Genomic DNA, 24,882 nt, shown 5'->3' with positions numbered 1-24,882 from the left:
TGAGCTGGGGAAGGTGCTCTGTAGGGGAGGCAGAAAAAAGGAACAGCTAGGAGAAACTATGAGGCCCCAAGAGAATTGAGGAAGAGCCACGTTGGATTCCCCTACTCCAGTTTTGGGTCTAGGAATCCTTTCTTTGCCTGTCAAGGAGACTACTTGCATTGTGTTCACCATCCTGTGGTCCCATGTCCAGTGGAAAGCTATTGGTGACGTTCAGCAGGTGCCTGCCTTGATCTGATTTATGCTTTTTAAGGCATAAGTCACTTTCCTGTGCAGAAAATGTCTTGGAGAGGCCCAAGTATCAGAAGCAGGGAACTCTGTTAGGAAGTGGTGGTAGATATCTGGAGGGGAGATGAGGTGGTTTCGATTATGGTGGTTATGGGGGACACAGGAGAGAAGCCTCACAATTTGTTTTGGAGTCAGAGCCATCAAGGCGTATTAGATTAGATGTGAGGAGTAAAGAGAGGAATCAAAGATGAATCCCAAGTTTTGGACTTAAGCAGCTGGTGACTGGGAAAGGAGCAGTTTGAGGGAGGAGATCAGAAATTCTGCTTTAGATATACTAAGTTTGAGATGTTTGTTAGTATGTCCAACAGACATGTCCACTGCTTCCCAGATTATAACTCTAACCCCTCCAACCTGAACTGGAGGTCCCTCAAGTGTAGGGTCTGCCCAATTCAAGGCAAATCTTTAGCAATTTAGACACTCTAAGTGCTGGAAAGATCAAGGTGCCCTTACGTAATGAAAAATAAAAACAACATTAACATGAAAACCCCAAAATAACATGTTGCTGTAATTAAAATGACTCTACTCGGGATTTTCTGAATGTAAAATTCTGGCTGAGTTAATTAAATGTGAACTTTTCTCCCTGCTTTTGTTACTGCCTCAAGTGGTAGTCAGCATGGGTAGTCAGCCCAGAGCCAGTTCCCACTTGGCCCCAGCATAGGGCTTGGAGTGAAGTCGACGTAAGAATGTTCCACTAATTAATAAATAAGCAGTGGTGTAAGTTTCCCACCCTTGAAGACTTAGCTGACAGCCCTCTGAGAAGGCAGTGAGACTGGAACTTGCACATGTCAGAATGCTGGGGAAAACAGTCACCCAGTCTTGGTTCATACAGTCACTTGGTCTCCCAGGCAGGGCTCTTAGTTTCCTAAAACAGCTTTGGGGCTATCTTGCAAGAACAAGCTAGTATCCTCAACAACGCAGCTCCCCGCTGCCATCTGCTGCCCAATGGCCATAGTGCCATGGAAGAAGTCAGTGAGTGGCCACGGGAATTTAGGAACCCTAGGGTCCAGGGACTGAGATGACCCAATGTCAGAGAGGAGGCAATGACCGAGTGACTAGGCAATTAGTTAATCCTGGGGTCCAGGAACTGAAGGACCAGGTGGTTCAGTATCTGAGATCTGTCGACCTTGTGACCACAAACTAGCGGTCGAGCAACCTCAAAACCGTGCAGATGCGGATCTAGGATCGGAGGGGAGAGACCATGATCGAGGGCTCGGGGACCTATGATGAAGGAGCTTGGTGAACAGGAGCTCAGCGGCCGCTGGGTGGGGTGTCCTCCCTTACCACGGTTCCCCCGCGGCTCTCCTACAGCTTGGCGCCGCATCAGCCTTCCTTTGGTATTCATTGGTGAGTCCTTGGAAGCGTGGACCAATCAAAACGCTCCTCGTGTCTCCTGCCCCCCCCCCCAGCTGCCGCTCTCGAAAGCTGGGGGCGGGGCCTCTCCACGCCGACCCAATGGTAGGGCAAGTGGAGAGCAGTGCAGGCCGGCAACTGGCTGCTACGGCGGGCTGGGTCAGAACCGGATTGGCCGGCGGCGGAGACGGAAGCGGCCGAAGGGCCCGAGCTGGCGGAGCCCAGCTGGGGCGATGTGGAGCGCGGGCCGCAGCGCAGCTGCTGGAGCGGCACTGCTGGGGTTACTGCTGGGCCTGTTGCCGCCGGGCAGCGGTGCCACCAAAAGTGGCGCTGGGCTCGTGACCTGCGGGTCGGTGCTGAAGCTGTTCAACACGCAGCACAGGGTGCGGCTGCACTCGCACGACATCAAATACGGATCCGGTGCGCGGGGCCCGGGACTGGGGCATCGCCAGAGGACGGGGCGATCGTGAGGGTCTGCGGGCCAGGAGTCTGGGGGTTATCTGGCTGGAGTTGTTGGAGGACCGAGGGGGAAAAAGACCGGCGGTTCGAGGGGGTCGTCAGGATATGGGGGGCAAGGAGGGTGGCCGAAGGACTTGGAGTTCAGCAGGAGGCCGGGAATGGGGGCTGGGGTGTGAGCCGTTGGGGTCCCAGTGTTGAGGGTGTCCCGGCCGAGGGTAACGAGTTCCGGGATTGACGGCGACGCCGGGGTGGGTGTCGCACCTCAGGCAGCGGCCAGCAGTCGGTGACCGGCGTGGAGGCATCTGACGACGCCAATAGCTACTGGCGGATCCGTGGCGACTCTAAGGGCGGGTGCCCGCGCGGGTCCCCGGTGCGTTGCGGGCAGGCGGTGAGGCTGACGCACGTGCTCACCGGTAAGAACCTGCACACACACCACTTCCCGTCGCCGCTGTCTAACAACCAGGTGAGCTCCCTCCCACAGCCCGAGAGGCTTCTGGTGTGTGTGTGTGTGTGTGTGTGTGTGTGTGAGATAAAGCTGGCGACCGAGACTTGACTCTTCCTCTCACCTGTTCTGAGCTTTAGCTTCCTCTGTGCAATAGAAATTTCAATTCGTAAATGTTTGCTGAGCGCCCCCTCTGGGGACACAGAGGCGACTGGGCTAGGGTCCTGCTTTCTTGAGCTCTCAGCCCAGCAGGGAGATGAACAAGGAAGAGTGGATAGCTCCATTCCTAGCTCCACTCCTTGGGGGAGAGTTGGACCCAACGGGGGCATCCGCATGACCTTTGGGGTAGGGAACAGGAAACCCTGCAGGGGAGGAGGAACTCAAGCTGGGTCTGGAAGGATGAGTAGGAGTCCTCTAGGCCATAGAGAGGAGAAGAGCATCTTTCTAGGCCTGGGGAAGAGATTGTGCATGAAAGACCTTGTGCATGGAGTTCACTGAAACTGGGTAGGGGGTGTGGGGGAGGAAGGGTGGGAGGTTAGGGAGGGAGCGGGTTACAACAGAGGGTGCTTTTGGAGGGTTGTCAGAAGAAAAAGTGTGAGCAAAATAGAGACTTTGACTGTCCTCCTCAGGGGTTGGACTTTGTTGAAGGTCAGAGGAGTTATGACAGTGAACATGGAAAGAGCAAAGAGTCCTTGGCTCTGTGGGGCCAAGTGGTCACCACCCAGACAGATGGGATGGGGGATGCATGTGTTTGAAGAGCCTGTGTTGGAGAGGCCCTATTGGGTGCTGGGGTTGGGGGTTGTAGTGTCCCATTTTGCAGCTGTGAAAGCTGAGGTTCAGAGAGGTACAGGGAAGGACCTGAGGCCCAGTGCCCTAGGTGTCAGTGCTGCTGCCAGGCAAGTGACCACAGGGGATTCAGTGTGCCCTCTGTGGTGACTATTGTCCCCACCACCCTCTGCACCCATAGGAGGTGAGTGCCTTTGGGGAAGACGGCGAGGGTGACGACCTTGACCTGTGGATGGTGCGCTGCTCAGGACAGCACTGGGAGCGGGAGGCTGCTGTGCGCTTCCAGCACATGGGCACTTCTGTGTTCCTGTCAGTCACCGGTGAGCAGTATGGGAGCCCCATCCGTGGGCAGCTTGAGGTCCATGGTATGCCCAGCGCCAATACACACAATACGTGGAAGGCCATGGAAGGCATCTTCATCAAACCCAGTGTGGATCCCTCTGCAGGTCATGATGAACTCTGAGAGCCGTGGATCTGTGGACAGAGGGTGGGGCATCTGCAGGGCCACTCTTGGAGGAGACTTTGGGTTTGTAGGGGTTCTCAAGTGCCTTTGTTAATTAAAGAATATTGGTCTATGATTGCTTTGTTGTGAGCCTGGAGGTGATCAGGAGGTGCCAGCTTCCCGGGCTCAGTTCACTATCTCTTCCTCAGTGCAAAACCGATGTCTCCTGCATAGCCTTGACAGCTGAACCCATCTAAACCTTTTTAATGCTTTTCCATGCACTCCAATACTGCCCTATCACCCTTAGATGGTCTGATGTCAACGGATCCCTGTTCCCTAACCCCTGAGCTTCAGGAAACTTTTTATTAAGGGCTGGGGCCGGGGCTTCAGCAGGATGAGTGGGACCCCCAGACCTCTCATCCGTTGAGGTGAGGCCCCTTCATTCTCCTGGCACCCCAACCCTAGCAGTTGTAGCAGTCTTGACACTTGTCTTTGAGCAAGCACCAGGTTGGGACTCTGCCTGTCTGCTGGAACTTAGCATCACATGTTCCCTCACTTTTGGCACAAATGGCACCCTATGCACACCAGCCTGTCTAGGCATGTGGCATCTCAGGCCCCCACTCTGACCTTCAAGGTCCCAAAGGGAAAACAAAACGTCAAAATATATCGCAGGGGTAGGTAAACGCAAAGAACTGCTACCTGCAGAGATCTGAGAAAACTTCCTGGAAGAAGAGGCACAATTTGGGCAGGCACAGCATTACAACTTAAAGGCAGGAACAATAAATGGGAGAGCCCAAATAAAAGTAACAGCTCTGCTGTTGTGTGGGTGACCTCTAGAGGTTATGGCAGAGATTACAGGCGTCTTGGATTTGCTAATTCCACCCAGGGGGTTCTGTGTAAGAGTTTAAGAGAGAGGCTGGGGGTAGCAACTGGTTGGAAGGGGCTTTGGAGGAGTGTGGGCAGAACATCTTACATTTGAGAAATCAATTGGCTTTATGGGCGTGGGAGAAAAGCTGCAGCCAGTTGTGAGGCCTGAGGGGAGGCAGATCCTATGTAGACCCATTACTCCCCATCCTTGCCCTCATGAGCTCCTGCTTTGTTCACAAACCCTTTCCTGACCCCTCCATTGCCAAACCTCTTGAGCATTGTCTACAAGTCTACACTCCTCTCCCATCACTTACCTGACTTGAGACAGGATTAGAGTGCAAATGGATTGTCAGGATGTGATCCCAGAAAACACGGGCAGAAAACTGAAGACTGAGAGAAAGCAAGGCAGCTGGTGAAGTTTGCATTATTTGAGCAAGTTACCCCTGTGGGCAACTGGAGCTTAATCCCACTGAGGAGTTTTGGGACCCAGTGTAGGATGCATCAAAGTTATGCCAACCAAGGGACAAGGAAGTGGGGTGTATTATCCAACCCAAGTATCTGTCCTCATTGGCTGAGGGCTCCTGAATAGGTGGGGTACTTACTCTATAGCACTTCCCACTTGCCCTGTACATTGGGAAGTGTGATTGAGGACTTTATTCCACAGCGGTGGAGGGGAGATGCGAGGTGGGGGGAGCCCTCAGGCAGAACCACGGGTGCTGGCAGTGAGCATCCTTTCCACAGAGGTGAGTGCCAAAGGGCTGTGGGCAGGGCACCAACAGTGTGGACCACACTCTGCAGATCCAAGGGGATACTCTGGTCCATTACCTCACTACCACCACACACAAATACTGAGTGTTAATAGCAGAATCAAACTGCAGAGGATGTACGAATCCTTGGGAAACCAAGGTGGGAGCAGGTAAAACGATTCCGATTGCAGGACAAGACCAAAAATTAAAACTACAGCAGCAGCAGCAGAGCTCTCATTTATTGAACACTAAATGCCAGGCTCTGGACCAACGATTTACACAGCGTCTCCTTTGCTCCTGGCAGCGAAGTAGGTTCACCAGTGAGCAGTATGGGAGCTCCATCCGTGGGCAGTTTGAGGTCCATGGCATGCCCAGCGCCAAATAATTGAACCTATAAGGTAGGTTCAATTATTTTCTTAATTTTGCAGAGGAGGCACCGAGGTTTGTAAAGATTCAAACCCAGATCTGCCTGCCTCAAAAACATTTGCTCTCCGCCGTCGAATTTAGAGAATACAGGAGGGGGCCCAGATGCATAGTAGCCTAAAACCCCCCCCCCCCCCACACACACACACATGCAGCTATGTGAGGGCCAGGTTGTATATATCCTTCCAGGTCATCAGCCCAGGAGCGGCACTTAATGAATGCTGATCCACAAAGTGGATCGCAATCCTCAGGGACCCAAGCCGACAACCCTTTTCCCGTACCTCCCACAAGGCTCCACCGGCTCCAGGACCCAGTCTCCGCAGCCAGCCTGCCCGGGTGGCTTCCGCCAAAGCCCACTCGGGTCAAGCCGGGCGCAGGGTGTGCGTGTGTGGAGGGGAGAGGGGACCACCAAAGCCAGGAAGCCCACTGCAGCTGAATATTCAATTCGGGAGGCACAGGGAACAATATCAGCATGCAAAATGAAGCAGCTTGGGACCCTGCTCCACCACAGGCTTGAACGGCGCGAGTTCGGGTATTTTCCAAGGGTCCCCTGAGGGCTCAGCTGCGCCGCCGGCGCCCCCCACCGGACTTCCAAGTGCTCTCGTCCGCGCCGGTAGGAAACTCGCGGACGCTGGAGCTGAGAAAAGGCGGGCAAAGTTCCTTTTGATAAGTTATGAATGGGGAGAAAGTGTCTGTAAAACTCATTGTTAAAACCACGGAGCCCGAGACTCGGTCCGCGCCGGACCAATCCCGGCAGGGAGGCTATTTTGAAATAGCTCCGTTCTCAGCCAATAGGCGTGCGGGAGGCGAAGCCCCGCGCCGGCGCCGGCCAATGAGCGCGGCATTATGCTAAAAAGCCGGGGGTCCGGCCCCGCCGACTGTCAGAGGGTTAAAGATGGAGCCCGGGGACGAGACGGCGCCACGAGGTGCGGGATCGTTCTGGTGGAGACGACGGGGGTGGACGACTGCGGGACCTCTCTCCCGCTAACTTTCTGCATCATTCCCCGGCCCAGGGCGGAAGGGGTGTCCCGCCGCGTGAGTAGCAGGGTCCGAGGTGGCTGGCGCGAGCAGGGCGGCTCTTCCTGGCCGGACTGTGTGGAGCCGCGCAGCCCGGACTCCGGGTGCCTCTCTGGGTAGGAGACTCCAGAAGGGCAGGAATCCCCCACCGCCCCGTTCTTCTGAGACGCTCTGGGCCGCGGGGCAGTGTTGAGACAGAACGCGGAGCGCAAGTTGGGGGCTAGGGATGGGGGCCTGAGCCCGCAGGGGTGCGTCGTCCCCGAGTGGGACCACCCTTCTCCCGGAGCCGCGCGCCGGGTGAGGGCGCAATGTCCTCCAGCTGTACCCACCCCCGCTCCGGGCGCCTGTGGGCTTCGGATTGCAGTGGAGCGCGAGCCCCTCTCCTTTGTGTGTGCGCCCCCTCCCCCGTCAGCTACCGCACCGGGGTTGGAGCTAACCCTCAGTCTGGGGGTCTCTCCACCGCAATCTGGAGCGTGCTCAGGAAGGTCCTGATGCCCTAGGGTCCTGAGGACCTCGAGGACTGCAGCCCCGCTAAAATTCCCCCTCTTGGCCTTGATGTCCAGGACCGGGCCTCTAGCCCCACCCATCCAAGGTTGAGCTTTCCATCCTGCGTGTACTGGGGGAGGTGGGGTCCCCCCTGCTGGCCGCAGGTGCTCTGACGAGGTTGCACTACTTTGCTCTGAGAAGCAGTGCAATGATATTGTCAAAGCATCTAGGACCAGCCTTGGGGACCCCCTCCCCCACACCTCCACCACCTCCTCCCCAGCCTGGGCCCCTTGGGCCTGCAGGCCCTTCCCTTCCCCCTGCCCTGCTGGCTCCCTTCTCCATGGAAACTTGAGATCCTGGCCAGGCCTGGGCCTCTGGGGTCAGAGGGCACCCTTCCCCCAGGCGGAGGCCCCGCCCCAGTGGGCCTGCATTTCAGGTCTCAGATCCCCACCGACCACCGGGAGAGGCGCTGGCAGGCCTGCCCGACACTCTTTCCCTGTTGCACTACTGTGGGCCGCTGGGAGGCAGTGCAATGATGAAAGGGCATCGGTCAGGTCCAGCCCACCACCCACAGCGCCTGGGGAGAGGGAGTTTTGCTGCTTCACTCCACTTCCCAGCAGTTAGGCACAGGTCCGGAGCTGAGCTGGACCCTCTATCTGAGGATTAGATGAGTGCAGAGCTGGGAGATTGCCTCACAAGCTCTCCATCTGAGTCATGGCTGGACAGGTGCAAGGGCAGAAGCCCCGGATTCAGAGGTCTGGTTTGAAGAGGATCTTTCGTACTAGCACCTTGGGTAAGCCTGTGAACTCCAGGTTTGGTCAGGGCCTTATGGAAAAGTAGAGGCCCACTGCTTTGCATGGAGGGTCTGTCTGGGTCTGGCTCAGACACAGCTCACCCTTGACCATGTGGAAGTGAACTGGACCGAGCCCTCCTTGAAGGCTTTGGGGAGAACCAGGCTCTGGAGAGAATGTTCTCCTGGGTTCTCACAAAGAGCAGCATTATCCGTGGTGTGTGTGTTGGGGGGGTGGTCTTGGGATATAAAGCCCACAGGTGATGCCCACCAACTACACCATCTTGTTCTCTTACAGGGAGATATGCTGCCCTGAGCCTGCAATAGGGACTGTGAGGTGCCTGGCATGCTCACCGTAAGCTGGAATTGGGGGGATTAGAGCTGAACTGCCAAGGAGCCTGGCCCCAGGCATACTGGCAGGGAAGCTACATCCACCATCAGGACGTGACACAATGCCCAAGGTTTTTATGTGCCCGGTGAGAGTCATTCAAGCCTGTCTTCTTATGAGGAGGTCCAGGTTCCAGATGGGCTTTTGGGAGTACCCCTGACCCTTGGCTGAGCACACTGGGATACCAGTTTCACCCCCACCCTGGGAGTAGAAGCCCTGGCGTCCGTGGGGAGGATAAGGGGCAATGATACATGCTCCCCTGCCTCCTAGGCCTGACCCCTTGAGGTTCCTCCATCCTAAGGCCACTTGACTCAGGCCTGTCCTCTCTTGCCCTGAGTTCCCAGGTGCCATGGCTAGAGGTGGTCACCTTACTTCTGAGCAGATTCTGTACCCATTGGCCAGAGACACCCCCACCTGCCATTGTAGCTGTGGACTCAGGACTGCTCAAATGTTCCCTCCTAGGGGAAGACGTTTCTGGGATCCACAGCATCCGATGTCCCTCCAGCAGAGCCTGTTAGATAGAAATTTTCTCCCTGTGGCTGATGTCCTCATTAGCTCAGGAACCCCTGAGGGTAGAGACCATGACTTTTTTCACTCTCTTGGCAGTGCTTGGCACAGAGGGGGGGCCCATTATGCTTTTTAAAAATACAAATAAACATACATAAAGTGTGAAGTAATATTAGCATAATATGATGGGGGGGCGGTGGGTCGTTCTGCTTGACCCCTCAGAGGATGTTTCTCCTGTTTATAAAAAGGCACGTCCTATGTGTTCTAAAGTCTCATTTTTGTAAGTTACATGAGGTCAGGAAGCAGAATGTATATTTGAACCCAGGTGTATCTGCCTGCACCACTAGGCAAATATACAGGCCAGATCTTAATTGGTTGTCCCCAAAGTAGGTTGAAGTGAGTGCCACCTTCTGTGATGGGGCTAGAAGGCTGGTTGTTTGGCGGTGGGAGGTGAAAAAACCTCATTATACTTCTCAGGTGCACTCCATGGATCTCAGGGCTGATTTTGGAATGTGGAGGGAACAGGGAGGCAGCAGTCCAGGGTGCACCCACCGCGTTAGTTAGTGGCTGGGGTGGGGGTGGTGTCAGCCACTGACCAAGTAGGAGAGGGGTAAAGAAGCTGTGTGCCAATCTGGATGTGCTCGGCGTGAGATGCCCAAGAAACGTCCCCGTTGGAACCTGGATGTGGGTCTGGAGCTCAAGGGAGGTCTTAGCCTGAGATGCAACGCAGGTCAGAGGTTAAGTCAGCTCTGGGGTAGGAACTTCCAAGATGGTATGGTGGAGAAGGGGCCTTTTGAAACGCATAAGTTGGGGGTGGAGATGACGGTGAAGAGGCAACAGCGAGTATAGAGCAAAGAAATGGTTATGAAGGTGACAAGAGAAGACAGAAGCTGGAGACGAGTGGGTTTGATGCTGGAGGGTAAGAAGAGGAAAACTCCGAGGATGGAAGAGTTCCGGCCATAATGAAATCCTTGGGGCGTTGTCTGGCGGGGGGTGGGGGGTGGGGGTAGCAGGACTCTGGAAGGAGGATGGGGAGGCTACAGACCATGAGGAGGGGGCGCATCCAGGATGGGAAGTGGCTGGAGACAGGCCGACGGGTGAGGGTAAGAGTTCCGACACTAAGTTCCCAGTGGGGCCCTAAGCCGGGCCCCTACTCAGCGGCGATCGCCCCGTCGAAGACGGAAGAGCGCATGCCCAGAGCGGCGGGCATTGTCACGTGCGGCCGTCTCGCGAGATTGGTCCGGCCCGTGATCTCCCGGGGATTGGCTGGAGCGGACCGGGCCGCTGCGGCAGTTACCTAGGGAACCTGCTGTGGGGGTCAGAGTGGGTGCGACCCCGGCCTTCGGGAACCGCCCCTCTCCCCCGACCAGGGGCAGGTGGGGTTGTCGCATCCTGACGTCCGCTCCACCAGCAGGCAGTCCCGGCCTGCCCGCAGCCCTTCCGGGATGGAGGTCCTGGACGAGTTCGACCCCGAGTTCCCCCAGAGTGTGACCTTCTGCCAGCTCATCTCCAAGGAGGACTTCGAGAGGCAGGCGGCGACTTACACGGAGCGCTCGCTGCGCCGCCTCTTCCGCAGCCTCGACCGCAACCCGGCACTGGCCGAGAGGGTGGTGCGCATGGGCAAGCAGGCCGAGTGCGAGCGGCGCGGGCTCCTTTCCTTTCTCTGGGTGCGGGCCGCCGGCGGGGCTGCGGGGGAGTAGGGTGGGGACCACGAGGGTGGGTGTTGTCACCACCCCTGCCGGCTGTCCTCGAGAGCCGAGCGGGATCGGAGGTGGAGGGAGGCGCCGTCGGGCCTGGCTGGGTTTGCCAGGTGAAGCCCGAGGCAGCACAGCTTGGGGAGTGGCAGCAGCAGGCGTCTCACCCGTCCAGCTTCCTCCTGCCCTACCTCTTCCGCTGTTGTCGCAGGCGAAGTTCTTCTGTGCAATCCAGGGGGAGCTGAACTGTTGCAACAGCATGGGCGCCCTGGAGATGCACCAGCGGCTGGATCAGCTGAAGAGGACCATCCACCGCGTGCACCTCTACTCCCAGGGTGAGGCCCAACCTCTGCCTGGATCAAGTAACCCAGTAAACCTGACTGGACCCCGTGTCCCTGGTCCTAAAGTCTTCATTATGAAAATGAACATACTCAAAACTAGAGACTGCATTGAACACTTGAGTACCTGTTACCCAGCTTCAGCAGTTAGCCTCATCTTGCCATGCTTGTTTCACTCTCTCTACCCCCTTTTCTTTTTTTGAGCATTTTAAGGGAAATCTTAGACATCACTGTATTCCTGAATACTTTAGAATGCTTCTTAATTAAAAACAAGTTTCTGACATAATCACAACGTTATAGCTGAGCTAGACAATTTCCTAATATTAGCTGATACTTTGTCCATCATCAGGTCTCCCTCGTGGTCCACAAAAAGTCTACACTTTGTCATGTCAGGACCCAACAAGTCTCACACACTGGTGTGGGTGATAGGCCTCTTAGGTTCCTTTTCACTAGAGGGACCCCATAATTTGTGTCCACATTGGGGCACTTGTGAGGATGAAATGAAAGGGGGCCATATAGTGACCCCACAGGGATGGCCAATGAGCATTCATAGCCACATCGGAAGTCCCTTTTGATATGGAATGCCCTCACTTTTCACTCCCTGCCATCAACCTGAAGAACGGTGTTATTCTTTGGGGTACCCACTTTATGGGTTTAGATCTGTTGTCATGGTCACTGGTGGTGGTAGCTGTGTCCCCTCTCTGCCTGTATTTCTTGGACAGTGACTGTAAAGCCTTGGTTAGATATGGGCTCAGTTCTTTTGGTGCTTGTGTTCAGTGATAGACTACGCCAGTGGTGGAGCTACTTTCCTCTGCACCACATGGGAAGGCCCAGCCCACCTGCAGGGGTCTCACTTTCCGTGATGCTGAGTGTGAGTGCTCCACGTTACCATTTCATCCGATGACAAGATGCATAGCACTTGTAGCTCTTACCACGGCCTGCTGAGGTAGCATTGATGTTACTTATCCTTGTTTTACAGAAGAGGAAGCAGAGGCCCAGGGAGGTTGGCCAACATGTGCAAAGTCACATAGTAAGTCACGGAGTCTGGACTTGAGCTCAGGTCTGGGTTGTTCTGGGGTGCAGGCTCTTAGCCTTCAGGACAGTGCTCCCTGGCATTGGTGACTGTCATTGTAGATGAGCTATTCTGATGGGCTGTATGAGGAGCTTGTTAACACCCGCATTGCTGGTAGTCTTCACCTTTGAACAGTAGAAATAGCCAGACTCTGGATACGGGAGGAAGACCTAACAGGGTCCTGCCACTCAAAAGATTCCCTCCCTGAGTCCCGCCCCTCCCCTGCGAGACCTCTTCCACGTGGGTTTTCTCACAGAAGGTCCTTTCGCACACCCACAGCATGGCCCTGGAGCTGGGTGTAGTCAGTGGGCTCACTGCCCAGGGCCTGGATACCCTCCTGAGAGTACTGGCAGATTCAGGAACTTTCCATGATGCTTGGGGGGGAAGGGTGGGCAGCAGACCCAGCTGCCTAGGCCACGACCAGCCCTCCTTGGCAGTGCCACTCACTTCCTATGAGATTCTGCCCTTCAGAGTCTGACAGTCTGGTTGTGGATCCTGCTGTGCCTTGTACAGTTGGAGCTTCCAGTTCCGCTTGTAAGATAGAAACGAAAGTACCCTTTTCCTGTGGGGCAATTATGGGGTTGGTGAGATGGCGCAGATGGTGCATGTTGGTGGCTCTAGGCATTATTATGTGCTTTGAAGTGGGGGCTACCTCCCCTCCTTGTTGGAGAGAGTGTGTGAAGACCCCACACCGTCATGTTTGGCCCCCACTCTACCCAGTTCTGGCTGCAGGGTAGGCACTCACTGGCACCTTTTGTCACAGATGCCAAGAAGAAGAGAAGGAAGCTAAAACGGAAGAAACCAGAACCCATCCTCTTGGAGGACCGGTCAACTTCCCCATGCCTGCCAACACTGCTGCCACCACCACCACTGCCACCACCTGCCACTACCATGGCCTCTGTGGTGCCACTACCATCACCCCCTGTCTGCACTATGCCCAGGGTCTTTGGCCCCTTTCCTCCACTACCCAACAAGTCGGTCAGTGGGTGCATTGCTCCCTCCATGGGGCCCTGGGAGGGACAGACACTGTCCCCCTGCTCAGAGCCACCCCAATGGTTCTCCCAGTTCCACAGCAGTGGCTCTCAGAACTTTATTTTTAAGAACTTTTATTTTTAAGCAGTAGGAAACTTTTTAAGACTAGGCAAAGTTTTGGGTAGAATGGCAATGGATAAAGTCAATAAAAGGGGAGCCGTTCTGGTTGAAGAGTCAGGGTGGTGGTTGAAGGCACAGAGTTCTACCTGCATGGCCTCAGCGGAACAAGGCCGCCCCAAGTGCACCATGCAGAATTCTGGGGCTGCCAAAGGACTGGTGGAGAACCACGGGTCCCCCACCATGACTCAGCCCCACTTCTGCCTCTCCCTGTGGGTGTCATTCTCCACCCCGCCCTCTAAGTGCCTCTACAGGGCCCTTCCTAACTGCCCTCCTGAGTCCTGCTTATCCTGCACTCTCATTCCAGCCAGCCTGCTGTCTCCCAGGCTAGGTTAGGACCTCCTCAGTTGGCTCCTAGCCCCCCTATCCTGTTCCCTGCTCCCCAACACCAAGCTCAAGGTGGGCACACAGGATGAGCCTGACATATTCACTGATTGAAAGTTGTATAGTAATAGTTCTTGTATAAGGTGATTTTCTTCGCAGTGAGGCCCCCAAACTTGTTCTGAGATTACCTTTATTCCCTACAGGTGGAGAAATTGGAAATTTCAAGTTCTGAAGTGAAATTAAATTGGACTGGCCTGTCATTGAACCCAAAGAGGTGAAAGGAATTTATTTTGGGCTTGAGGCAAATGAAAAGGGAGCATTTTGGGGAGCATGCCATGCGCCAGGCTCAGCTATTGTTTCCTCCCCATCCCTTAGTTAATCCTCACCACAGTCCTGAGTGGTTATTCTCATTGTCCAGGGAAGGAGTCTGGGCTCAGAGATCTGCTCTGCGTGAGAGAGCCCGTGTGCCCATATCAGAGGTGTCCCATGTGAGAGGCATGCCCACCGAGGCTGGGGAGGCCATGCCTGGGAGTCCAGAGCTGATGTCCCCACCTCTGCCGTCTTGCAGCCGCATGGTTGATGTGACCCCGTTGGTCCTCTACCCTGGAGGGTTCCATTTCTCGTACCCGCCCGGAAACAGTGCGCACAAGCTCCATTGCCCTGGCTTCCCCTGGTAAGCGTGATTCAGAGCCTCCCTGGGGCCAGACACCATCCTGGCTCAGCCCCTGCCCCACCTCTAACTGGCATTGTGGTGGTGAGGCTGAGGGCTGACCAAATGTTCTTTATGATGGTCTCTTCTACCTGGAAGAACCCTAATATAATCAGGGTTGCTGGAAAAGTTGCTCCCCTCCCAGTGTTCTCAATGGTGAAAATCTGAAACAAACAGCCCAGGGGCTAACAGAAGGGAACAGTTGTATCACTTATGGGCAGCCCTATGATTTATATACACGTGTGTTTTGCAAAGCAGGGATTTACTGAATATGGGTTTTTTTAAAAATCACCTTTTTTTTCCCCTTATAGTTGTTCAGTACTTCCTATGTCATTGAGTGTTATTCCAAAATATGATTTAGACTGGCAGTTTCATTGCATAATATCTCAATAAAACTGTTTTTTGTAAAAAAAAAAACTTTATTGAGCTATTATTCACATGCCATATAATTCACCCATTTAAAGTATACAATTCAATGTTTTTTAGTATATTTAGAGTTATGAAAACATCACCACAATTTTAGCACATTTTCATCACCCCAAAAGGGAACCCCTTAGCCATCACTCCTCTATTCTCCCCTCCAGACCCTGGCAATCACGAATTATACTCTATAGTTTTGCTTATTCTGGACATTTCATATAAATGGAATCAAAAGATATGTGGTCTTTTGTGTCTGGCTTCTTTCACTTGGCATTATGTTGTAGGATGCATCATTTAAAAAATCTTTTAGAGTTGTTTAGGGTTCACAGTAAAATTGAGCTGAAAGTGCAGAGTTCCCATATGCCCTCCTGCCCTCACCCCTCGCACAGCACCCCCTACTATCAGCATCCCGCAACAGAGAGGTACGTTTGTTACAAGCTATGAACCCACATGGACACCTCATAGTCATCCAAAGTCCATAGTTTACATTAGGGTTCACTCTTGGTAGTGTACATTCTATGGGTTGAATTTTTTTAATAAATTTTATTGGGGAATATTGGGGAACAGTGTGTCTCTCCAGGGCCCATCAGCTCCAAGTCTTTGTCCTTCAGTCTAGTTGTGGAGGGCGCAGCTCAGTCCAAGTCCAGTCGCTGTTTTCAGTCTTTAGTTGCAGGGGGCACAGCCCACCATCCCACGTGGGAATTGAACCAGCAACCTTGTTGTTGAGAGCTCATGGTCTAACCAACTGAGCCATCTGGCTGCCCAGGTTGAATTTTTTTATGGTTAATAATATTCCCCTGTATGGATATACTACACTTTATTTATCCATTCTCAGTTGATGGACACTTGAGTTGTTTCCAATTTATGGCTATTATGAATACTTATGAATATTTGTATACAAGTTTTTGTGGGACATAGTCTTCAGTTTTCTTGCGTATACTCCTAGAAGTGGACTTGTTGGGTGATATGGTAACTGTGTTTAATATTTTAAGGAACTGCCAAACTATTTTTTAAAGCAGCTTCATCATATTACATTCCCACCAATAGTATATGAGGTTCTAATTTCTCCACATCTTGTCAACACTTGTCTTTTTGATTTTAGCAGTTCTAGTGTGAAGTACTATCTCATTTTGGTTTTGACTTGCATTTCCCTGATGGCTAATAATGTTGAGCATCTTTTCCTGTGCTTATTGGTCATTTATGTATCTTCTTTTGGAGAAATATCTATTCAGATACTTGCCCATTTTAAAACTGTATTGTCTTTTTATTATTGACTTGTAAGACACATTTATATATCATAGATACAAGGCCCTTATCAAACATCTGCTTTGCAAATATTTCCTCTCATCTGTGGGTTGTCTTTCACTTTCTTGATGTTCTTTGCAGCACAAAAGTTTAAGACTTATTCCTTTTGGAAAACAATATATCGAACTGAATAAATGAGCACAGTAAACAGAAATAGTCTCAGAGATATAGAGGAAAAACTGATGGTTGCTAGATGGGAGACGGGTGAGGACGGGGGGGAGGGGATTAGAAAGCACAAATTGGTAACTACACTATTGCCACGGGGATATGAAAGACAGTTTGGGGAATATAATCAATAATGTTGTAAAAAGTTTACAGGGTGTCAGATGGGCACATGTCTTATTAGGGAGACCACTTCATTGATGGTGTAGATGCCTGACCACTGCACTGTACACCTGAAGCTGAAGCTGAATAGTAGTGTATGTCAACTATAATTATATATGTGTATAGTCATGGGATATGGAGTACAGCATAGGGAATAGAGTCAATGGAATTATAATAGATATTATGATAGAGGGGCAATAGATTGGGGGAGGGGGGTTATCACTTTGTGAGGGGTGAAATGTCTAACTATTACATTGTTTGGTACAACTGAAACTAGTTAAAATAAAACGATATTTCAAAACATGTCAGGAGCCACAGAACTTTTCAAATTCTCTAATCTAGTAGTTTTCATCCTGGAAACTGGCCCCAAGGAGATGATATGGGGAAAATATGTGCATGTGTATAAAAATGTTTATGGCAATATCAGTTGAAAAGAGAAAAAACAGGAAACAGCTTACATGTGTACTCACGTAATTATGGAATATTATGCAGAAATTAAAATTTTAAACATGATTATGTAGATTCATAAATTATGTCTAAATGGAAGCAATAGGCTATCAGATGAGAAGGAGGTGGAATGGAAGGGTAGGAAGGTGACTGATTGCTGAGTTACAGAGAATGAGAGGTCAGCAGCAAACACTTTTCTCATGTTGTTTCAAAGAGAAATTGAAAAATAAAGCATTATTGAGCACACTAAGTCCTCACAGAACAGGAGCCACACAGCGGGGTTAGGTTATTATCAGGACATTTCTGTCGTGACATCTCCTAGCTTTTGCTAGGCATAGTTTTTTTGTTTTTGTTTTTTTGAGAGGCAAAAAGACTTTATTTGAAATCAAAGAATGCTATTTGGGAGGCACTGATTCAGGTAGAAGCCCACACAGTTGCGATGGGTATTTGTGAGGAACGGAAGGGGAACAACTACATCAATAGAAGGAAAGCATTTCTATTGAGGCAGATAACATAACAGTGATGTTAATTCTAAACAATGTTTTTTTTGTTTTGTTTTGTTTTTTAAATTTATTGGGGTGACAATTGTTAGTAAAATTACATAGCTTTCAGGTGTACAATTCTGTATTACATCATGTATAAAGCTAGGCATAGTTTTAAAAGCTGTGATTCAATTTGACAGTGTCATTTTTTTCTTTTGCCGTTTAACATTAAGGCCCTGGTGAGCTGTACACTTCTTGACAGTCTTTTGAACACAAGCTTCATGGATTGTGTAACAAACATCCGGTGTATGTAGTGCCATCGCTTATTTAACTCCACTGGGAGACACATGAGGTGCATCTGGTTTTCCACTAGTATAGTTAGTGCTGGGATTAACAACTTTATGTGCTCAGCTGTTCTAGAATTTTAGATTAATTTTCTGAGGTGGAATTACAAGGGAAAGGGTATGAACAGTTTTCAAAAGGACTACCTTTTCTCAGATTCTAAAGCACTATGTTTTTACTGTAGACAATTTGAAAACTACACAAAAAAGACACCAGTCACTCTGATTCCCACTGCCAGAATTAACTGCTATTACCATATATTTGTCTTTTGATGTAGGCTTTTTCCTGTGGATACATGTATATGTACACATACAGTAGCTTGTTACATAATCCTGTTTGGCAGTTTTGTAGCCAGCTCTTGAATATGTTTCTTCCTTTGTCATTAAAAATACCTTTAAATTTGCCAATAACAATTGATGCAAAATGCTCCATTGTGTGGATGGAACATCATTTACTCAACCATTCTTGCTTGTTGAAATATTTTGCTAATAGGGACAATAGGTAGGCTCTAATTATGTATTGATTTCTGAGTGAGCTGTGCTCTCATGAGGCCATCACCAAAAGTGGGTTATTTTTAAATTGGTTTTTAAAAGTTTACAAAAGCAGAACATATTCCATGGATAAAAGCCCATAATACAGAAATGCATACATAAAATATGAGTCCTCTGCTGCTAAGAGTTTTGTGTGTACCCTTCCAACACACACACACACACACACACACACACACACACGTTAATTTCTTAACCAAAGCAGGATCATATTGCATGTACTTCTCAGCAAGTTGCTTTTTTCCATTACTGTACCACTGGGGAGTTTTTACTTGTTGGAATATACAGACCTACCTCATTCCTTAAACAGCTGTGGAATAGTTCACTGCATGGCTGTACCTTGATTCCCGATGGGCATTTACATTGTTTCTAGATTTTCACAATCAAAACATTGCTGCAATGAACAGCCTTGAACAAACATCCATAGGAGAGATTTCTGGAAGTAGAAATGTGTTGAGAGCCATCCCACAACCTGGGGGTTTGTCAAGTGTACCTCTTATGGCCCTGTGTGCTGGTGTCCCACCTCATGGACGTATCTTGGCTATCTCCTGCACAGGACTTCGGCCTGTAGTGACTCCCGCAACACCGAGGAGACACCATCCTCTCCTGTGAAGGCCTCCATCTTCACTCCGCCTGTCCTCCTCAAGTTCCAGCCTGTGCCCAGACCTAAAGATGACTCAGAGAATGACCCTGGCAGTGCAGAGTCTGTGCCCCACAAGAGGGGCCCATAACCTCTTCCCTACAGACCATGCGGAGGAATGAATAAAGTTCCCATGGAGGTGGATTCCTTGTCCTGGGCTTTCTAGGGGGCTGTGTAATCCAATGGGCTCCCTCCAGCCTTAACAGGTTGTTAGGGTAGTGCCATCCTGAGGCCTAAGCCTGCATGCAGCAGGTGGTCAGGTCAGCCCTACTTTGCTTGCCCTCTAACATGGGAATTCTGCCATGTGCACTTTGAAAGAGAAATGAGTGAGGAGAAAGTGCTACTCTTTCCCCACAGTGATTCTGTGGCTCCTCTACCCCACTGAGATGCAAGTCTACCATTTATCCTACACCTGGCCCCTAAACACAAGCCTTATTTGGGTGCAGGTTTAGAATCAGGGATCTGTTCCCTCCCTGGAAGAAAATGAGCTGGTGTGTCAGTTTCCAACTTTGCACCTCCCTAAGGAATTTCAAAGACAGTGAGTGACTCGTTACTGCCTCACTCTGACCTTAGAATCAAACCTGATGTGAGGTGTGAGTCCTCACAAAATGCTTGATAACTGCTGGACATTAGCAGATATTCCCTGAACCTTTGTGTATGCCCCATACCTTGCTTGGGACAGGAGATACTAAATAAAGCAGTTAGGGTTTCTGCCCTAAGGAGCTTACTACATCCATCTCGTGTGTGTGTGTGTGTGTGTGTGTGTGTGTGTGTGTGTGTGTGTGTGTAAGTAAACCAGTGCATAGGTCAAATTCATACAGATTACAAGTTGTGATAAGACCTATGTGAACTGAGATGGAGATGTATGGGGTGGCTGGTCAGAGAAGGTTTCTCTGAGGAGGTGAAACCTATTAATGAGAAGGAGCCAGCTGCCAGCTATGAGGTGAGAAAGGCAAGGACAACTGGCTTTGGGTCGCTAGGTGGATAGTGGTGCCGTTGCGGGGAGTAATGGAATGGAGAATTCTGCTTTGAGGAGACACGTTAAATTTGAGATCAGTGGGTTCCCGAGTAGAGGTCAGGAATCTGGAGCGCTGGTGTATCAGTGTTGGGAGTCAAAGGGTATTTAAAGCCACTAGCCTGGGGAAGATCAAGCAGTGCTCGTGTGTAGACAGAGGCCCAGGGCGTAGGCTGGGGCCCACAACACAGTGACCTGATTGAGGTAAGGGTCCTCTGAAGAGACAGAAGGGATCAGGGAGGGCTTTTGACCTTGAGGCTTGATGGCCACCTGCCCCTGGGCCGCTCAAGAGAAGGCCTCGGAGGCGGAGGCGGTAGGAAAGGTATAGGTGGAGGGAACTGGGAGGTGAGTGTGTTGACAGCAAATGTGGACGTCGCTTTGGAGGCCTCAGCCAAGGACGGGAGCAGAGATGCGACAAAGGCTGGTGGAACGGAAGGCTCCAGGCTGACTTGTATTTAAAAGACCTGAGAACCCAGGTCAAACCAGGGCGGGTTTTGAGGGGATGGCGCCGATTGGAGCTGGACCGGTAGGCGAGGCGCTGCGGGGAGAGACCCCCGAAGAACATAGGGCTTCGAGGTGGAGGCAGCTCAGCCCGGACAAAACGGCTCTAACTCGGAACGGCCGGCGACCGGACGTGCTGGGCGCCAGGGACCGTAGTTCTCCGCGAGCCGAGGGACCGCTTCCGGGGCGGGACCCGGAACCAGTTATGGAGCTCCGCGGAGACGCAGCGGACTGAGCTGTGTGTTGTCTTTCCGCGCTCCCTGCTGCTGCCACTGCGTCTGCCGCCGCCATGGGGAAGCGACAGCATCAGAAGGACAAGATGTAAGTTTTGCCTCAGCCGGCAGCGCGGCCCCACTCTGCCTCAGTCTTCGCCTGTCCCGCACTCAGCGCCGCCCCCCTTTCTCTCTCAGCGCTGGTCCCGGGGGTCCCTCTCTGATGTCGTTTCCTCCAGGACGCCTCCGCTTCTTCCCCAGCCGCCGAGGTCTCTCGAAATCCCGGCTGTAATACACCGTCCGTGTCCTCGCCGGAGCGCGGCCCTCCCACCGCCTCGGCGCCGCGCGGGCACCGTCCCTCCCACTTAGCTTGTGTCCCGGACCGCGCCCGGCCCCTCGCGAGTTCTGCTCCCGAATCAATTCCTCTCTCTTCACCCCCCGTCTCTCGCTGTGTGCTGGTTCGCGGCGATCCGCCTACACACACGCTACAGAATCTTCCCGTTTAAAACAAACGAACCTTGCCCGTATTCCCTTCCCGTTGCCACCATGTTTTCTTACGTGAAAGACCTGTATCTGCTTGCTGTTTTCTGCCGTCTCTTGAAACCACGCCGGTCAGGCTTTCGCCCCTTAGTTACCACTCTTATCAGGATCCCAGTGACCTCTATGTTGCTAAATCCAGCGGTCAATTCTCAGTCCTCTCTTTGTGGGCCTTGTCGACAGCAGTTGGCAGTTGGCCACCCCTCTTCTTTGGAAGCCCCCCTTTGGTACCTGCTCCTTATTCTCAGTCGACCTCGGTGGCTTCTCCTTTCTCAGTCTCCTGTGCTGGGTCCCCCCCCCCCCCCCCAGAGCTCATAGGTCGACATCCCCCCGGTGTCGTCTCCCGTTTACATTCTCCCTGGGTGCTCTCTCCAGTCTGTGGAGAGTAGTCAGCTGCTTACTCCACATCTCCACGGGGAGTTCTCACCGGCGTCTCGAATTTAATACGCCCCAAACTCTTGATTTTCCGCGCCTGCCCCTCCTCCATCTTCCCTATCTCAGTGGTCACATAGCCACTCGGTTTGCTCAGGTCAGAAGTCTGGGCGGTAGCCTTGGTGCCTCTGTCCCTCCGCTCTCTCCTCCTCCAGTCCATCGCTAGTCCTGCTGGCTCTTCCAGGAACTGACCACACTTGTCCACCAATTTATGGTGGAGTGTATGCCAGCTCCTTCTTGGACCGTTGTAGTCACTGGATTTCTGCTGCCTCTTTTGCTTGTCCCTCTACACGCAGCAGTCAGTGAGGCTTTGAGGACGGATGGTAGATCATATCAAGGCCCCGCCCCAAACCCTCCAGCAGCTTTCCATCCCACAAATCCAGTCCTTACGCGGCCTGCCAGGCCCCCGGTGATCAGACCACTGGGACCTGTTTCTCCATCTGCTGCCACATGCCCCCGTGCACACTCTTTTTCACTGACTTTGCCCTTGTTTGGGAACACAACCGCTTTTTGTGCCTCAGGGCTTTCATGCATGCCAGGCCTGCTTGCTCCCTCTGCCTGGAAAGCGCTTCCCCCACATCTTCACATGGCTAGCTCCTTCTCATCACCAACCCGCCTATTAGTTTTAGTTCATTTGCTTCAGAGCAAAGCACGACTGTTTGTCTTTGTTTACCAACTTGTGTATCCCCATGTCTGTTGTGTTTATCATTGTGTGCCTGACATAGAGAAGGTGTTCAATAGGCATTTGCTGAATGATTGAAATGCTTCAGTTATCCATTACTTCCAGAAACTCTGTCCTCTCTATAAAGAGGATGGTAGTACGATTCTCTCTCTCTTCTTCAGGTACATTACCTGTGCTGAATACACTCACTTTTATGGTGGCAAAAAACCAGGTAAGGCATAAAATCCTTCTGTTCCCCTCAGTATGTGTGGGGTATAATTAAAAAATGATATCTTTACTATACAATGAACCTGTAAAAATGAACAGTTAACAAGAATATGGAAACTGGTAGAGACAAATGGGCTGTGGACGCAGAAAATTCAGAAAAGAGGAAATACACTAAACATATGAGAAACGGTTTAATTTTAGTGGTGGTTTTTTTTTTTAACATGGGTTAAAATAACATTCTTTATTCTATCAAATTAATACAGGCAGGCATACCTTGCCTTACTGTGCTTTGCAGATATTGCGTTTTTGAGCAAGTCTACAGGTGCCGTTTTTCCAACAGCATTTGTTCACTCCCTGTCTCTGTGTCACATTTTGGTAATTCTCACAATATTTCAAACTTTTCATTATATTTGTTATGGTGATCTGTGATCAGTGATCTTTGATGTCACTATTGTAATTGTTTTGAGGCACCATGAACCATGCCCATATAAAATGGCAAACTTAATAAATGTTGTGTGCTCTGACTACTCCACTAACTGGCCATTCTCCATTTCTTTCCCTCTCTTTGGGCCTCCCTGTTCCCTGAGACACAATAGTTTTGAAATTAGACCAATTAATAACCCTACAATAGCCTGTAAATGTTCCAATGAAAGGAAGAGCTGCATGTCTTTCACTTTAAATCAAAATCTAGAAATGGTTAAGTTTAGGGAGGAAGGCATGTAGAAAGACGAGATAGGCCGAAAGCAAGGCCTCTGGCACCAATTAGCTAAATTGTGAATGCAACAAAAAGGAAATGAAAAGTGCTACTTCAGCCAACACACAAATAAGAAAGCAAAGCAGCCTTATTGCTGATAGGGAAAAAGTTTTAGTGGTCTGGATAGAAGATCAAACCAGCCACAACATTTCTCTTAAGCCAAAGCTTAATCCAGAGCAAGTCCCTAACTGTCTTCAATTCTGTGAAGGCTGAGAGGGTGAAGAAGCTGTAGAAGAAAAGATGGAAGCTAGCAAAGGTTGGTTCATGAGGTTTAAGGAAAGAAGCTGTCTCCATAACATAAAAGTGCAGGGTAAAGTAGCAAGTCCTAATGTGGAAGTTGCAGGAAGGTATCCAGAGATCTAGCTAAGATAATTAATAAAGGTGACTTCATACACTAAACAACAGATTTTTGATTGTAGATGAAACAACTTTATATTGGAAGAAGATGCCATCTGGGACTTTCATAGCTAGAGAGAAGCCGATGCCAGACTTCATCACTTCAAGGGACAGGTTGACTCTTGTTAGGGACTAATGCAGCTGGCACTTTAAGTTGAAGTCGGTGCTCATTTACCATTCCAAAAATCCTAGGGCCCTTAAGAATTATGCTAAATCTACTCTGCCTCTGTTCTATAAATGGAACAACAAAGCCTGGATGATAGTACATCTGTTTACGACATGGTTTACTGAATATTTGAAGCCCACTGTTGAGACTTGCTGCTCAGAATAAAAGGTTCCTTTTAAAATTTTACTGCTCATTCACAATGCACTTGGTCATCCAAGAGAATGAAATTAATGTCGTTTTCGTGCCTGCTAACAACATCCATTCTGCAGCCCATTGATCAGGGAGTCATTTCAACTTTCAAGTCTTATTATTTAAGAAATACATTTCGTAAGGCTATCGCTGATATAGATGGGGATTCCTCTGATAAATCTGGGCAAAGTAAATTGAAAACCTTCTGGAAAGGATTTGCCATTCCAGCTGCCATTAATAACAGTTGTGATTCATGGGAAAAGGTCAAAATATCAACATTAACAGGCATTTCAAAGAAGTTGATTCCAATCCTTACAGATGATTTTGAGAGGTTCAAGACTTCAGTGGAGGAAATAACTGCCGATGTGGTAAAAATAGCAAGAGAACTAGAATTAGAAGTGGAGCCTGAAGATGTGACTAAATTGCTATAATCTTATAAAACTTTAATGGATGAGAAGTTGCTTCTTGAGATGGATTCTACTGGTGAAGATGCTGTGAAGATTGTTGCAATGATAACAAAGGATTTAGAATTTTACATAAATTTAGTGATACAGCAGCAGCAGGGTTTGAGAGGATTGAACTTCAATTTTGAAAGCTCTGTGGGTAAATGCTATCAAACAGTATCACATGCTACAGATAAATTGTTCGGGAAAGGGAGTCAATCAGTGCAACACAACTTCACTGTTGGCTTATTTTAAGAAATGGCCACAGCCACCCAACCTTCAGCAACCACCCGCCGATCAGTCAGCAACCATCAACACGGAGGCAAAACCCTTGTCCAGCAAAAAGATTGCAACTCACTGAAGGCCCAGATGATGGTTAGCATTTTTTAGCAATAAAGTGTTATTTAATTAAAGTACGTGCAGTACATTTTTAAAGACATAATGCTATTGCACATTTAATACACTACAGTATAGTATAAACATAACTTTTGCATGCACTGGGAAACCCCAAAATTCGTGTGACTTAGTTCATTGCGATGTTTGCTTTATTGTGGGAGTCTGGAGCC

At 50.5% G+C, this 24,882-nt stretch overlaps 3 protein-coding genes across 8 annotated transcripts in view; all 3 read left to right on the top strand.

Annotated features, from left to right (window-relative positions):
* Window positions 1-1,839: 1,839 nt before the first annotated feature.
* Window positions 1,840-3,900, top strand: SDF2L1 (stromal cell derived factor 2 like 1). Its single transcript, XM_081037653.1, has 3 exons — window positions 1,840-2,055; window positions 2,361-2,557; window positions 3,504-3,900. The coding sequence occupies exons 1-3, from the start codon at window positions 1,869-1,871 to the stop codon at window positions 3,783-3,785; spliced, it is 666 nt and encodes a 221-aa protein (XP_080893779.1). The 5' UTR covers window positions 1,840-1,868; the 3' UTR covers window positions 3,786-3,900.
* A 6,533-nt stretch (window positions 3,901-10,433) lies between these two features.
* Window positions 10,434-18,873, top strand: LOC308492654 (uncharacterized protein; the record flags this gene model as incomplete). Its single annotated transcript, XM_081037808.1, has 6 exons — window positions 10,434-10,655; window positions 10,894-11,017; window positions 12,856-13,070; window positions 13,769-13,839; window positions 14,134-14,238; window positions 18,699-18,873. The coding sequence occupies 6 exons, from the start codon at window positions 10,434-10,436 to the stop codon at window positions 18,871-18,873; spliced, it is 912 nt and encodes a 303-aa protein (XP_080893934.1).
* Window positions 18,874-20,481: 1,608 nt separating this feature from the next.
* Window positions 20,482-24,882, top strand: part of PPIL2 (peptidylprolyl isomerase like 2) — a 25,552-nt gene continuing 21,151 nt past the window's right edge. For 4 of the 6 annotated variants that reach the window (XM_081036671.1, XM_081036674.1, XM_081036673.1 and 1 more), the window contains exons 1-2: window positions 20,482-20,619; window positions 22,323-22,372. In XM_081036671.1, coding sequence (XP_080892797.1) covers window positions 20,588-20,619; window positions 22,323-22,372 — 82 coding nt within the window. In that variant the 5' untranslated portion in view covers window positions 20,482-20,587. Of the gene's footprint in view, window positions 20,620-22,322; window positions 22,373-23,541; window positions 24,692-24,882 lie in introns of those variants that run through there. The other 2 variants (XM_081036675.1, XM_081036676.1) reach the window with 2 other exon arrangements.

Source organism: Rhinolophus hipposideros (assembly GCF_964194185.1).
Source record: "Rhinolophus hipposideros genome assembly, chromosome: 24".
NCBI lineage: Eukaryota > Metazoa > Chordata > Mammalia > Chiroptera > Rhinolophidae > Rhinolophus > Rhinolophus hipposideros.
Note: the sequence above shows the minus strand (reverse complement) of the source record. Positions and strands in the feature narration are given on the sequence as shown.